At 40.9% G+C, this 14679-nt stretch overlaps 1 protein-coding gene across 1 annotated transcript in view; it reads left to right on the top strand.

Moving 5' to 3' along the window:
- The first annotated feature begins 1170 nt into the window (after positions 1 to 1170).
- Positions 1171 to 14679, top strand: part of LMBRD2 (LMBR1 domain containing 2) — a 30187-nt gene continuing 16678 nt past the window's right edge. Inside the window, exons 1-8 of the mRNA XM_034442398.3 lie at positions 1171 to 1495; positions 4305 to 4529; positions 4917 to 5017; positions 7204 to 7299; positions 8101 to 8268; positions 10134 to 10344; positions 10852 to 10926; positions 12133 to 12246. Coding sequence (XP_034298289.2) covers positions 4356 to 4529; positions 4917 to 5017; positions 7204 to 7299; positions 8101 to 8268; positions 10134 to 10344; positions 10852 to 10926; positions 12133 to 12246 — 939 coding nt within the window. The 5' untranslated portion in view covers positions 1171 to 1495; positions 4305 to 4355. The remainder of the gene's footprint in view (positions 1496 to 4304; positions 4530 to 4916; positions 5018 to 7203; positions 7300 to 8100; positions 8269 to 10133; positions 10345 to 10851; positions 10927 to 12132; positions 12247 to 14679) is intronic.

Below are 14679 nucleotides of genomic sequence, written 5' to 3'. Positions count from 1 at the left end.
TCCCACCCCACTCCAGGGGGAAGGATATTGCAAAATCTCCATTCCCACCCCACTCCAGGGAGAAGGATATTGCAAAATCTCCATTCCCACCCCACTCCCAGGGTAAAGATACTGCCAAATCTCCATTCCCACCCCACTCCAGGGGGAAGGATATTGCAAAATCTCCATTTCCACCCCACTCCAGGGTAAAGATACTGCAAAATCTCTATTCCCACCCCACTCTGGGGCCAGCCAGAGGTGGTATTTGCTGGTTCTCAGAACTGCTCAAAATTTCCCCTACCGGTTCTCCAGAACCTGTCAGAACCTGCTGGATTTCACCCCTGACTTAAGGCCAATGTAAACTTTTAAGATGTTGCCAAGCTTGAAAAACACCGGTTTAAATCAAACCTCAACAGTGCAATGGTGATACACTTGTCAACTGAATCATAAGAAGTAGAGGAGACATGATAGCAGTGTTCCAATATCTCAGGGGCTGCCCCAAAGAAGAGGGAGTCAAGCTATTCTCCAAAGCATCTGAGGGCAGGACAAGAAGCAAGGAGTGGAAACTAATCAAGGAGAGAAACAACTTAGAACTAAGAAGAAATTTCCTGACAGTTAGAACAATTAATCAGTGGAACCACTTGCCTCCAGAAGTTGTGAATGCTCCAACACTGGAAGTTTTTAAGAAGAGGTTGGATAACCATTTGTCTGAAGTGGTGTAGGGTTTTCTGCTTGGGCAGGGGGTTGGACTAGAAGACCTCCAAGGTCCCTTCCCACTCTGTTATTCTATTCTATAAATTAGGTCGATCCCTCGTGGGTATATAGGATTGCAACTTTCATAGCAATAGCAATTCGACTTGTGTACCGCTTTACAGTTGCATAGATCAGAGATTAGTAATTACAAAAAGTTGATCAATGGTGGAGTAGTCACAATGTACGTTCTCTGATGGATTGATTGGTGTCGAGACCCTTCCCCACCCCCATCGTTAGATTTCTTCCACCACGACCCGTATTTAACTTATTTAACTATCTTCGATCAGCCAGGTAAAACAAAGGAAGCTTGGCTTTCGCAATGCCTCTTGGGTACTGTAGTCCACCCGTGAAGGCGACAAACCCTGCTTCTGCGCAAGCGCGTAAAGCAAAATGCGATGTCTTCTGGGTACTGTAGTCCACCACCCCCACTTTTGTGAAGGAAGTGACGTCGAAGTTGTGGTAGGTTTCGGCAACGTGGATATGTTTTCCCAGGCTTCCTTGCGCGCCTGAGGGAACGGACGGAGCCGGAAATGTCAGAGGCGTCTGCGGCTCAGCTGGTGGCCGGCTCGGTTCCTTCCTGTGGAGAGCCGGACTTCCTCCGCCTGAGGAGTAGGCAGCCGGGAGTCCCCGGGAGAAGCCTCGGGAAGGATTCTTACTGAACGGAAAGCCCGTAGTCCTTGGTTCGGGGCCCAGCAGTGACCCGGTGAGGAGCGGAGACCGCGAGAGGATGCGACCGGGGAGTGCCCAGCCCCGTCTCTGCCGGGTAAGTCCACGGGGAGTCCCGTCCTCCGGCCACTGGTTAGCTTTCTTCTCCTCGGCCCTCTCAGGCAGGCCTTCCCCGACTGTTAGGTGTTGGACTACGGTTCCCATCATCCGCAGCCCGCATTGGACTACAGTTCCCATCACCCGCAGCGCCGTCCTCCTCGCCATTGATTAGGTTTCTTCTCTGCGGCCCTCTCAGGCAGGCCTTCCCCGACTGTTAGGTATTGGACTACAGTTCCCATCATCCGCAGCCCGCATTGGACTATGGTTCCCATCACCCGCAGCGCCGTCCTCCCCGCCGTTGGTTAGCTTTCTTCTCTTCGGCCCTCTCAGGCAGGCCTTCCCTGACTGTTAGGTATTGGACTACAGTTCCCATCATCCGCAGCCCGCATTGGACTACGGTTCCCATCACCCGCAGCCTGCGTTGGACTACAGTTCCCATCATCCACAGCCCACATTGGACTACAGTTCCCATCATCCGCAGCACCATCCTCCCTGCCGTTGGTTAGCTTTCTTCTCTTCGGCCCTCTCAGGCAGGCCTTCCCTGACTGTTAGGTATTGGACTACAGTTCCCATCATCCACAGCGCCGTCCTCCCCGCCATTGGTTAGCTTTCTTCTCTTCAGCCCTCTCAGGCTGGCCTTCCCCGACTGGGCCCCCTGTTGTGTATTGGACTACGGTTCCCATCACCCGCAGCCCGCATTGGACTACAGTTCCCATCCCCCGCAGCTTCGTCCTTCTGCACTGATAGCTTTCTTCTCTTTGGTCCTCTCAGGCTGGCTTTCCCCGACTCAGCCCTCTATTGTGTATTGGACTACAGTTCCCATCATAGGGATTTTTTAAAAAAATATTTCCTCTTAACAGGATGGGTGCCTTAAAGTGTTTAAAACCGGGCAGCCGGCTCTGTGGGATTCTCTGCCCCAATTTTTATTTTCACTTTTTTGGGCTTGCTTAGAAGTGTGCTAAATAGAAGAAGGACATGAAGGTGAATAATTATCATTGGATATGTATATATTCTGGTATTACCTGTTGCCAGCACTACCCACGCATGTTGATAGAAACTCTTACTTACAAGTTGTTGCTTATTTCTGTCCTCCAGTGTTAGATGAATAGAAGTGCTGGAATTCAGTACTGCAGCATTTTGTATTTTAGGTGGGGTGGTGGGAGTCATGTATGTATGTATGTATGTATGTACCCTGTTTCCCCTATATAAGACATACCCTGATAATAAGCCCAATCAGGCTTTTGAGCACATGCAATAAGGCCAAGCACCTATTTCAGGGTTCAAACAAATATAAGACATTATTTTCAGGGAAACATGGTATATGTATATGTATTCATACATGAAGACTATGTCGGATAAAGGACAAAATAGAGTAGTACCTTAATACTCATTGTTAATTGGTTCCAGGAGGTATAATGAGTACCAATAAACGATGAGTACCAAACAATTTTTCCCCACAAGGAATAATACACAGTGAGTCACAAGGCAGCCGATGGTGACAAATTTTAAGTTATATGTTGAGTAACAAACAGACGAGTAATGGGACAACATTTTCACATCAAAATGCATAGACTACCAAATCCGATGATTTCAAAGCAGTTGAAGACCAAGGTACCACTGTAAGGATGAACGTGCCTGAATTAGAACGGTGATTGATTCATGTACAAAATTAGCAACGCTGCTTTTAAAAAGTTCATTCCAAAGCAGGGAAACTTCCGATCAATTTCTGAAAGGCAAGCTTGCAAGTGCAAAGGGAAATGAATGCGAAATGCATACTTGGCTGTCTTTAAATTGCCAACTTGAATTCAGTGGAATTTACAGCTTCATTTTGACATGTTAATCTTGTTTTTCACAGAAATTGTAGGGAACACAAGTTTACAGATATGGTGTGAAGTGTTTGCTTAAGGTTTTATCTTACTGCTTTTGATAAGTTCCTATGCTTTTTAGCCCAGTGGTCGCTTAAGCTTTTCCCCCTAGTTACTTTAACTGATTTAACAACAGTTTAAAATCATGAAGATATCCTGGTGGAAGTCTTTTGATAGTTAGCTTTTTCTCAGTACCTGTGTAGCAAAAATTACACTATAGGATAAAAGTTTGCTGCCAGGTTTTAATCTTTCTTCTCATCTCTGCTTACAACAGCAATATGTTATAACAGCAATATGTACTACTTATGCGATTGTGGTTTGAAGTTCATTTCCAATGACTTCATAAGAGCTGACAAATGAAATAATGAAGCATAAAATTAAGTTAGTCATTCCAGATCTTATTTATTGTTTAAAATATATTCTACCTTTCTGCCACAATATGATTCAAAAAGACTGGCATAATATCATCCAAAACAGTCATAGCACAAATCAATAAGACAATAGCTTAAAAAAAACAAGCAAGAAAAACAATCAATCTAAACTGGCTCACATGAGCAGGGAGACAAAACAGGGACAAACTCAATCATTTGAAAGGTCTGTGATATTCACGTTCTTCTATTGTGTTCTCTAAAGCAGCCACAACTTTCCCCAACTCCAGATTTACTACACTGTTACTATACTCCCATCAACCTCAGGCAGCAGGACCAATAGCCATTTGTAGAAGAGGGACAGAGGTTACTCAGGAATTGAAGTAGCATTTAGATCAGTGCTTTTGTTCTGTAGATATTAAAATACACTGAAGTCCGATGGCATGGAGCAGAGTCCAATGTGGTAGACAAGTTAAATGGATTTTTTTAACCTTTTCAGCTGAATATTAATGAATTAAATGTTTATTGCAAGCCATATTCTATTCTATTCATTGTTTTTTTCTGTTTATTATAGATGTAATCCTCTTATGAACCAATACATGCTGGTTGGAATCAGTTAACAATAATGAGTGGTGCAGCTTTGGGCATTGAGATAGTTGTCGTCTTCTTTTTGGCATTAATCATACTACATCGATATGGTGACTTCAAAAAGCAGCACAAACTTGTAATTGTTGCAACGCTATTAGCTTGGTATCTTTGTTTCCTCATAGTCTTTATACTGCCCTTAGATGTCACTACGGTAAGAATTTTCATATATATTTTCTCCATTTTAATAAAATTTGTTTATAAAATTTCCATAGGATTAGCAGATAAGGATTTTTTGTTATTTTATTGTAATAATTTATTTTCAAGAATAACATCAGATATCTAATATCTAATGTAAAATGAATAATTTGAGCCTATTCACTTTATTATACATTTTCTTGAAATCAACAAACATACAGTAAGGATTCATTCTCTAGATTTCTCAATGAGCTGCTGAAGCAAAGGATGGTTGACACAGATCAACATAGCAAAAATGGGGCTTTTCAGTTTGGGAAGCTGATGTATTTGATGAATAGAGTAGGCCAATGTCTTTATAACCCTTATTTTACTTTTGACCAATTGCTGACTTTTTGTTTTCTAGACTATATACAATCGGTGTAAGCTTAACTTAAACGAGTCACACACAAATCCAACCAACAGTGGATCAGCAGTGCAACATCAAGACACTAATCCCACTCAGAGGTACCAAGGCATATAAAAATTAATTTCTTTTTTGATCTGAAAATTTCTTGACAACCTTGTAATATTGGCAGGGCAAGGAGGAATCGCTCTTTTAACAAAAATGAGAAAAATGTCATGAGAATGTGAAATCCTCAGTGAGATATCAAGAAAACTAATTGAAGGTGGTGGAATTTGGCAGAAAGATATTGTAATATGTTTGTTTTTTTTATTACTACATAACATAGTACAGGTAGTCCTTGAGTTACAACAGTTCATTTAGTCACCGTTCAAAGTTAGACACTGAAAAAGTTACAAGACTGTTTTTTACAGTTATGACCTTTGCAGCATCCCCATGATCATGTGATCAAACTTCAGATGCTTGGCAATTGGTTCACATTTATGACTGTTGCTGTGTCCCAAGGTCATGTGATCGCCTTCTGCGACCTTCTGACAAGCAAAGTCAATGGGGAAGCCAGGTTCACTTAACAACGAGGTACACTAATTTTATCATCTGCAGTGATTCACTTAAGAACCGAGGCAAGAAAGATCATAAAATTGGGCAAAACTCACTTAACAAATGTCTCAACAACAGAAACAGATCAGCAGTCTCATTCACAACAAATGAGAGAGATGGGAGTATAAAGAGAAGCAGTCATAGTTCTAAGCCAAAGGGCACAACATTCAAGCCAGTTTATATTGCATCACTTCATTGGTGATGCTTTTTATGAGTCATGTTATTACTATTATCTTGGCTGAATAATCCAATTTATACTGTAATTAGTAACTCCAATGGTAAACATTTCAATTTGGGTCTGAGGATTGAATGAGTTCATATTCTGAGCCTTCTAATTACTTCGAGTAATCAATTTAATCTGCATGTATGATCCTATGATGCTGAATAATTTAATGAGCTCTGTTTTATTCTATAATTCATGTAGTCTTCGAGTTACAAAAATAATTGGGACTGCGGTTTCAGTCACTAACAATGCAGTCATAAAGTGCAACATCACATGAGCAATGGTAATCCCAGCACTCCAAGTTGCCGTTGTTAACTGAATCCCACCACTGGTTACCCAAGGATCCCCCACAATCCAAGCTATTCTTGGTCCAGCCCTGAACCTCAGTTCCTCCAAGTTAAGAAACTGCCTCCTCTTCAGCTCTCTCAGCCTCCTATTCCCCTGCCCCCCGCCATGCTCTGCCTTGCAAGCAGCTTCTATAACACAGGTGTCAAACGATTTCATTGAGGACTGCATCAGGTTTATGTTTGACCTCTGCCAGTGAAAACAGAGTCCAGGGGGGCCCGCACCACGGGCCAGTCCTTTGTTGTTTCCAGGGCAGCCCTGCGGGCCAGATCTAAGTACCACGCAGGCAGGATCTGGCCCTCAGCCCTTGAGTTTGACACCCCTGTTCTAGAGCTGCTTGCCACTTCAATTCAGGGCTTCTTTTGGAGCGCTGCAGTTCTGGGACTGCAAGAAGCCTCTAAGCTGCAGGACCAAGTCACAGCTGCCCTGGGAGTCCCCAGCTGCCCCAGTCTAGTCCAGCCCAGCCCAGTAACATGACGCAAAGTCCCAGCCACAGTTGCCCTTGCTTCCTTGCACTCTACTACTCCAGCTGACCTTTGCTGTCTTCTTCACTGTCTCAACTCGGAGGTTAAGCAAAGTGGTTGCTAAGTGAGGACACAAGTGTGCTTGTGATCTTCCTTCAGCTTTCCATTTCTTTACAGACCTACAAAGTTTGTAAATGTGAGGATTGGTCATAAAGCTACTTTTTCATCACTTTTGTAACCGCAGTTGTTAAATGAGAACTATCTGTACTGTATGTAATTAAGATAAGATAAGCTTTATTGTCACTTTTTTCTATGAATACACTCGCACACATTAAAAAAAAATAATTCTTATGTCCGCTGTCAAAAGAATACAGAAATACACACACACACACACACACACACACACACACACATACATACATAATAGGAGTGCATATTACCTAAATGTACCTTCTCTTTTTAGGTAGCTGTCATTCAGGCACTTTTTTCATTTTTCTTGCAATTTGTGGGGCTCTTCTGTGCTATGTGAGATTGTGAGAGGCTCATTATTACTTTACATTGCAATACAGCCTTTCTTAGAACATTGTTTCCACATCAAAAATCAGTGCTGTATTTTCTGTATCATGTGTACATTAGATGCTAACTCTCATTGTCTTTATAGTAAATACAAATGTATCAAACCATGGAGTTATATCCCGGATAGAATTATGCCCATTTTTTGGCGTGTTGTATACTGGACATCACAGTTTTTAACATGGTAAGTATTGTGGAAATTTTTTTTTTTAAATTTGATTTATATGCCGCCCTTCTCCGGAGACTCAGGACGGCTTACAGTGCGTTAAACAATAGCCTTCATACTTTTGTATATTTTATACAAAGTCAGCTTATTGCCCCCACAAACTGGGTCCTCAATTTACTTACCTTAGAAAGGATGGAAGGCTGAGTCAACCTTGAGCCTGGTGAGATTCGAACTTACTTTAATTGCAGACAGCTGGTGTTAAATTACAGTGCCTTGTCTGCAGAGCTATCCAGGCTCTGCAGACAATTTCTGGAATGCTTGAATGTTCATCATTAACGTGAAAACTTTGGGACACTTTAATTGAAAGACAGGCTTGCCCAACGGGAAGTGTCAAACTTCTTTACATTTTTAAGACAGTTCTTCTCTCTATTCTAGCCAATTGAAATAATCTTATTTAAGCCATCAGAGAAACTAAACTGAGGATGGAACTTGGCTTTGTTATAAAGTAGCTGCTGTGTTCACTGAGTCAGTTGGATATACTTTTTTGTCGCAGATGGTGACAAAATATGAACTTGGTACCTGCTGCCAATGGTAGATTTACTTAACATGCCAGTGCTACAGTTCTGAAATCAGTTCTGTGAAGTAACGGCTTCCTTCTTTTTGATTTATTCTTTGGCTCTTAGAATAAGAATTTTCAGAAATATGCCAATTTTTCTAAAATGTAGGACTATTTGTATGTGTATAAGTGCCAGGTATTTACTTCTAGCCAAGGAAAAAAGATGAAACTTTTGCTATATTCATTTTGCTCTTCATTCCTAGGATTCTGTTACCCTTTATGCAGTCCTACGCTAGATCAGGAGGTTTTTCCATTACCGGAAAAATTAAAACAGCGTTAATTGAAAATGCCATATATTATGGAACATACCTTTTGATTTTTGGGGCGTTCTTGATGTATGTAGCTATAAATCCGAACATCAGCTTGCAATGGTAAGTGATATTGCTAAGCCTTTAGTATATTAGTATGTTACATATTTAGATTGTTAGTGATTGGAGGAGATAGAGCTTAGAACTATGTTGTTGAATTTGATTTTAAGATTTGATTTGAGTACCACAAGATGGAGTGAGCTCCTGTTACTTGTTCCAGCTCCTGCCAACCTAGCAGTTAGAAAGCATGCAAATGTAAATACAGTAGATGAATAGCAATAGCACTTAGACTTATATACTGCTTCACAGTGCTTTACAGCCCTCTCTAAGCTGTTTACAGAGTTAGCCTATTGCCCCCAACAATTTGTGTCCTCATTACCCACCTTGGAAGGATGAAAGGCTGAGTCAACCTTGAGTTTGATGAGATTTGAATTGCAGGCAGCCGGTAGGCAGCAGAAGTAGCATGCAGTACTTCATTCTAACCACTGCGCCACTGTGGCTCATAGGTACCACATATAAGCATGCAGGAGGATAACAGCATTCTGTATATCCCCGTATGCTCTATGCTGTGGTGTGATGTCATGCTGTCTGCATAACCACGGAAACATTTCCGGACAGTTAGCACGATTAGGGTAAAACCCACAGTGACACCTTTACCTGACACTAGTTAAGCATATAGGATTGAGTTCAAAGCTTGCCCTGGTAAACATTCAAAGGGAAAGCTTTGTTTAGAAGTTGTCCCAATTAGATGAGTACCTATACTAGGCTGGTCTTCCTTAGTTGCTTCCATTCTCAGTGGGGCTATTTCTAACAGGGACTAAAATAATGTACCAATGTATTCTTTATTGGTAGAAACAACTTGCTTCTTTCACATTAATTATTAATTATTTAATGGATTTGTAATGTATTGGAAATCTGTTATTATTGGTCATGATCAGATGCTGCAAAAGTTCAACATTTAGTTTCAACCTTGGCTGAGTAGATTAATAAATTTATTAAGCCAACAAAACTAGTTGCTTCACTGACTCAGTAAGGAACGCTTTCTCTGGCAAAAACAGGTGTGCCTTTCATGTTTAAAATGTTTTGAAAGCACTCCATTTTAAATCTGAAACAGCAATTTGCTCTTACCAAGTGTCTTCCAAGATTGTTCCTACTATAAAAATTTGCTCCAGTTTATAACGCTTCTGGTTTTGGTGTAACAGCATTAGAACACTTCAGTAAAGTCGAAACACCCATTTCATACTCAGAATGTTTTATATAATATCAAAATTCAATAAACTTCTTGGATATAGCAAATTATTGTGATTAATACATCAATCATGTATTAAACTACACTCTGGAAAAGGAATCATTAGTCAAATGAGTATGGTAGAAAAAAATATTTTCCTGATAAAAAATATTTAATTGATTGATTATAGGCCATCAACATGTTGTTGACTCTTAGCAGCCATATAAGTAGATTTTCTCCAGGGTTTTATATAACAGTGGTTTAAAATCTTTAGTATTTACTGCAGGGATGTCGAGTTTGGGCAAGGCCCGGGAGCCAGATCTGGTCTGCAGGGTGCTTAGATTTGGCCCGTGGAGCTGCCCTGGAAACAGTGAAAGACCGGTCCACACTGCCTCTGCTGGCAAAAATGGAGCTTGGGAGGGCTGCGGGCAGCCTTCCTGAGCTCCATTTTTGTTGGCAGAGAGTTGCAGGAGGCCATCGCAGGTGAAAATGGAGCTCGGGAGCCCCTTTTCCCTGGTAGAGTGCTTGAGTCATCACAGGTGCCCCGACACAAGTGATGTTGAGCTGGCCATGCCCATCCTGGCCACACCCATCCCGACCCCTGAGGTCAAACACAATCTTGATGCAGCCCTCAATGAAATCGAGTTTGACACCCCTGACTTACTGCATATGAAACCCCAGGCCACTTTTTCTGTTTTAGGAGTCAGCTTCAGACTATTGGAATAGCTGCTGCCAATACCTGGGGCCTCTTTCTGCTTGTGTTGCTGTTAGGATATGGCTTAGTAGAAATTCCACGCTCTCACTGGAATGGAGCTAAAAAGGGCTACCTTCTCATGAAGACCTACTTCAAGGCTGCTAAACTGATGACTGAAAAGGCAGATGCAGAAGAAAACCTGGAGGATATTATGGAGGCAAGTAAATTCCGCAGCTAAATGCAGGGATACAAAAGGAAGTAGATAAAAGATTTTGAGAAGCAAAATGCCAAAGGTACATACAATTTATTAATATCCAAGGAAGCAAGAAAGTTAACAAGCATTTTGGATTACGTCAGCTGCAGGGTCCCTTGGGAGTTGGGCGGCATAGAAGTATGATTAATTAAATTCAATACTGTAAAGGGAATTTCCTGCTCCCTTATTTAATAATTTCAACTCTTAATTTTTAAAGATAAAACCTGCAGGCCCCAGAGCCAAAGAACATAAGTGGTGCAAAGTAAAAAGAGGACTCCATTACCAATTATGTTGCCTGCTTTTCCACCCTTTTACTAAAACAGGTTTCAAAATAAATTCCTCAGTGAGTCTGTCACGCCTTGTAAAAATCCAACTCTTGTAAAATATTTTAAATTTAACTGAATGTCATATTACAAGTTTCTCTGCATAGAAATTATATTTCTGATGGTTTTTTTCTCTTCACATAAACAGGAGGTCCGCAAAGTAAATGAAAGCATCAAATACAACCATCCTTTGAGGAAATGTGTGGATACAATATTGAAAAAGGTAGCTTAATCAAGCAGTATTAAATGCCACAGGATTATGAAATTATATTTTCCCTTACTTTTTTTTCAGTAGAGACAGTAGGATGTCTTAACTTAGTCTCAGTGCTCCATTGTGCCAGGCCAGGCCCACTGTTACTGGCACTTGTACTCGACCACTTAGCAATCAGGAGAAAAATTATTGCAAATAGCATAGGAGAAAGACCTTTACTAATTTCAATATTTTCACTTGTACACTGCCACTGGCCACTTCGGCAGAAGAAAAGGCAAGCCGCACAAAAGCGCAGGACTTTCAGACAAAAATCCCAAAGGTGCTTTTTTTACGAGGCAACTGGACTCTCTGGTTTTTCTTTGAAGACGTTTCACTTCTCATCCAGGAAGCTTCTTCAGCTCTTCAGAAAATCCAGCTGCCTTGTGAAAAAGCACCTTTGGGACAACAGGGACCTGGATGACTTAGAATCTCCATAGACATTCAGACAGAAATATTCCTGCAGGACTACAGGTAGTTCTCAACTTACAACATTCATTTAGCAACTGTTTGAAGTTACAACGGCACTGAAAAAAGAGACTTATGACTGTTTATCATGCTTAATGTCGGTTGCAGCAGGCCCATGGTCACATGATCAAAATTCGGACGCTTGGCAACTGCCATGTCTTTATGAAGATTGCAGCATCCTGGGGTCATGGTCACATTTTGCAACCTTCAGGCATTTGGCATTTGATTCATATTGATGATGTGTCCCAGGGTCTTGTGATCGATCACCTTTTGTGATCTTCTGATAAGCAAAGTCAATAGAGAAATCAGATTCACTTAATAATCATGTTATTAACTTAAATGATTCACTTAACAATTCTGGCAAGAAAGGATGCAATATGGGACAAAACTCACTTTACAACTGTCTTGCTTTGTAGTAGAAATTTTGAAGTCATAAGTTGAGGACTATCTGTAATCAGAATTTTGTCTGAAGTGATGTGATTGTATCTCTGTAGTAGGCACTATTTAGAGTCCTAGTTTTAACAGATCAAGGAAACAAGATAGCCCACTGTTTTCTTCTTTGCTAGAGAAACTTTGGATAAAAAGAAGGAAAATAAGAGCTCATGTATAATAAGAGAAGAACAGATCATTATTTTTATTTTCAAATGAGCTCACTGATAGGCTTTGATATAGAGGTTTTGATATAGACTGCAGTATATTTTCTTTTAATTTCAGTGTCCTACAGAATATCAGGATAGGATGGGTCGAAACATGGATGATTACGAAGACTTTGAAGAAAGATCCAATACTTACCCAACAGAGAAAAGCCTAGTGAAGCTTCATAAGCAGGTAATTAGATAATGTAAATGGCATATGTTCAATACATGTGAAATTGTAGCAGATTTACAACCAGAACATGCAGGTAGGATAACATATATATGTGAGAGAGTGTAACATCCCTGCATTCCATTTAATCCAAATAATCCAAAAGTTCCCTTCCTTGATAGACCTCCTATAGATATTTGCACCCACCACTGTGTTTGTTTTCTCTTGAATGTATTTGAATTTAAAGTTACAGTCCAAGACGTCAAGACTCTAATAAACTACTTTTGTGTTGGGTTTCCTATAATCACACCAGGGGTGGGTTCTACTTACCTTTACTACTGGTTCGCAACAGGGTCACGTGCGCGCCTTGCTTCTCCACATGCACAGAAGCTTCTGCACATGCACAGATCGCTGATGACATCTGGGGCAGTGGGCGGGGCCTCCCGCCAGTTATACTACTGGTTCTTGCGAACCGGTCCGAACCGGGGGCAACCCACCACTGAATCACACCATAGAGCAGATGATTGTTCAAATACAGTCTGATACTCCTCAGACCATACCACTGCATTGGATTTGTTTTGGATCAGATCCAAGAGGGGTGTAATAATTTGGCTATACTAGGTCGCATGTACACTTTAGTAACCAACTATGTCCAACAATTGAACCTGTCTTTTCTTGCTCTACATGGAAAATTTATACATTGGACATTGTCCTTGGAAAATTTGTGAATACATGGTTATTCAAATATGATAGAGTCCTGGACCCACACAGGGACCCCACAAATAATATATCATTTAGGCCAGTCTGGGATTTTGGGAGGCCTTGATTGTGTGTCTAGTCTCTCTGGTGCCTGGGATACATTTCTAGATAGTTTAGGCAGTGATTGAAAAGATGGCCACATCATCCCAACAAAGTCATTTCAAATCCTCAGCACCGTTTTGGCCAATCTTTCAAAAGTTGTAAGCGCGTTTCAGAGATCAAACAAGAGCACCATATAAACAGATATGGTATAAACAGATAACTAAGATATGATAAATGCTGACTTTTCCTAATCCCTGTAGTGTACCTAGATGCAGATTTCTCTCAGGCTCGGAGACCAGGACAAGGTGCTCTGGAATCTTAGACAGATTTCAGTTATCATCTTGCTGTCTCTTAAACTCTGTTGTTTTGCTCCTAAAATTTAATCCCAACATCTCAATAAATCTCTGTTTTTCAGAGGATCTACTTCTGTATTATATAATTGCTACAGGTGCTCTGAGTAGGTAGGTTAATCTCAGGTTCCAGAGGTATTTGCCCTTCCACTGTAACCCAGACCTGATTCCTCTGTTTCAGCAGCATCTCTTGCCTGGGTGTCCCTGGTTTTTAGGGAGATGTCCAGCTGATCAAGATTAAGAGATTCATCTTGGCTGACTCTTTTTACCCGTCCTTGTATCCTGTTCCCTTCTACTGAAAACGTCTTCCTCTGCTTCAGTTTTCTTGAGCTTAATGTAAATTCCAAAAATTTCTTTGGAGACTGCAGGGGCGGGGCTGGGTGGGTAGCAATAGCAATAGCACTTAGACTTATATCCCGCTTCATAGTGCTTTACAGCCCTCTTTAAGCGGTTTACAGAGTCAGCCTATTGCCCCCAACAATCTAGGTCCTCATTTTACTGACCTCAGAAGGATGGAAGGCTGAGTCAACCTTGAGCCTGGTGGGATTTGAATTGCCAAACTGCTGGCAGCCGGTAATCAACAGAAGTAGCCTGCAGTACTGCACTCTAACCACTGCACCACTGCAGCTCATAACTATTCTTTTCCAGCTCCAGACCACAGATTCACAGGAATTCTACCTCCAGTTTCCAAAGATGCACAGTCTTTCCAGTAGGGAAAAGGCCTGGCCATCTGACAGAGAATATGTCTTCCTCATGGATGTGAATTACATGTCTGAGCTGCAGTGTGCAAATCTGGCATGTAATCTACATACTATTTTCCTAGTTATTCATTATATCTGTATAAGAATTACCAGATAATGGAGTTAATTTCTGCTGTCTTTCCAAACTCTGTTTATTTTGCTAGAACAGTTGAGTACCTCAACTCAGTTGTCTTAGCTATTCACAGTGTTACAAAATATATTATTATTTCCAGTCTTGTTGTTAAATATGCACTATATTGTAAGCAGGTGTGATTGTGTTTAGTGCGTGCAAATATATCCATATATATCCATAATTACCTATGCTAATCAAGGTGTTGGTGGAAGACAAGTTCCTATGTATTTAATATAATACTATGTATGCAGGAAGATACTTGGTAACCCAAGCCATATTCCTCATAAAAATTATTCCTGTCTTTATTTTGACATCTACATGCCTATATACACATACATTCATTCTGTGGAATGAATGTGTATTTTGTTTATTAAGGAAGCACTTTTTGGAGTTTTGAGGAAATCATTCTACCTTATTTTGCCCTTATTGCCAT

The sequence above is a fragment of the Pantherophis guttatus genome, chromosome 2, assembly GCF_059756535.1.
Source record: "Pantherophis guttatus breed Tessera chromosome 2, ASM5975653v1, whole genome shotgun sequence".
Lineage (NCBI taxonomy): Eukaryota > Metazoa > Chordata > Lepidosauria > Squamata > Colubridae > Pantherophis > Pantherophis guttatus.
The sequence above is the reverse complement of the archived record's forward strand: the minus strand, read 5'-3'. Positions and strand labels throughout refer to the sequence as shown.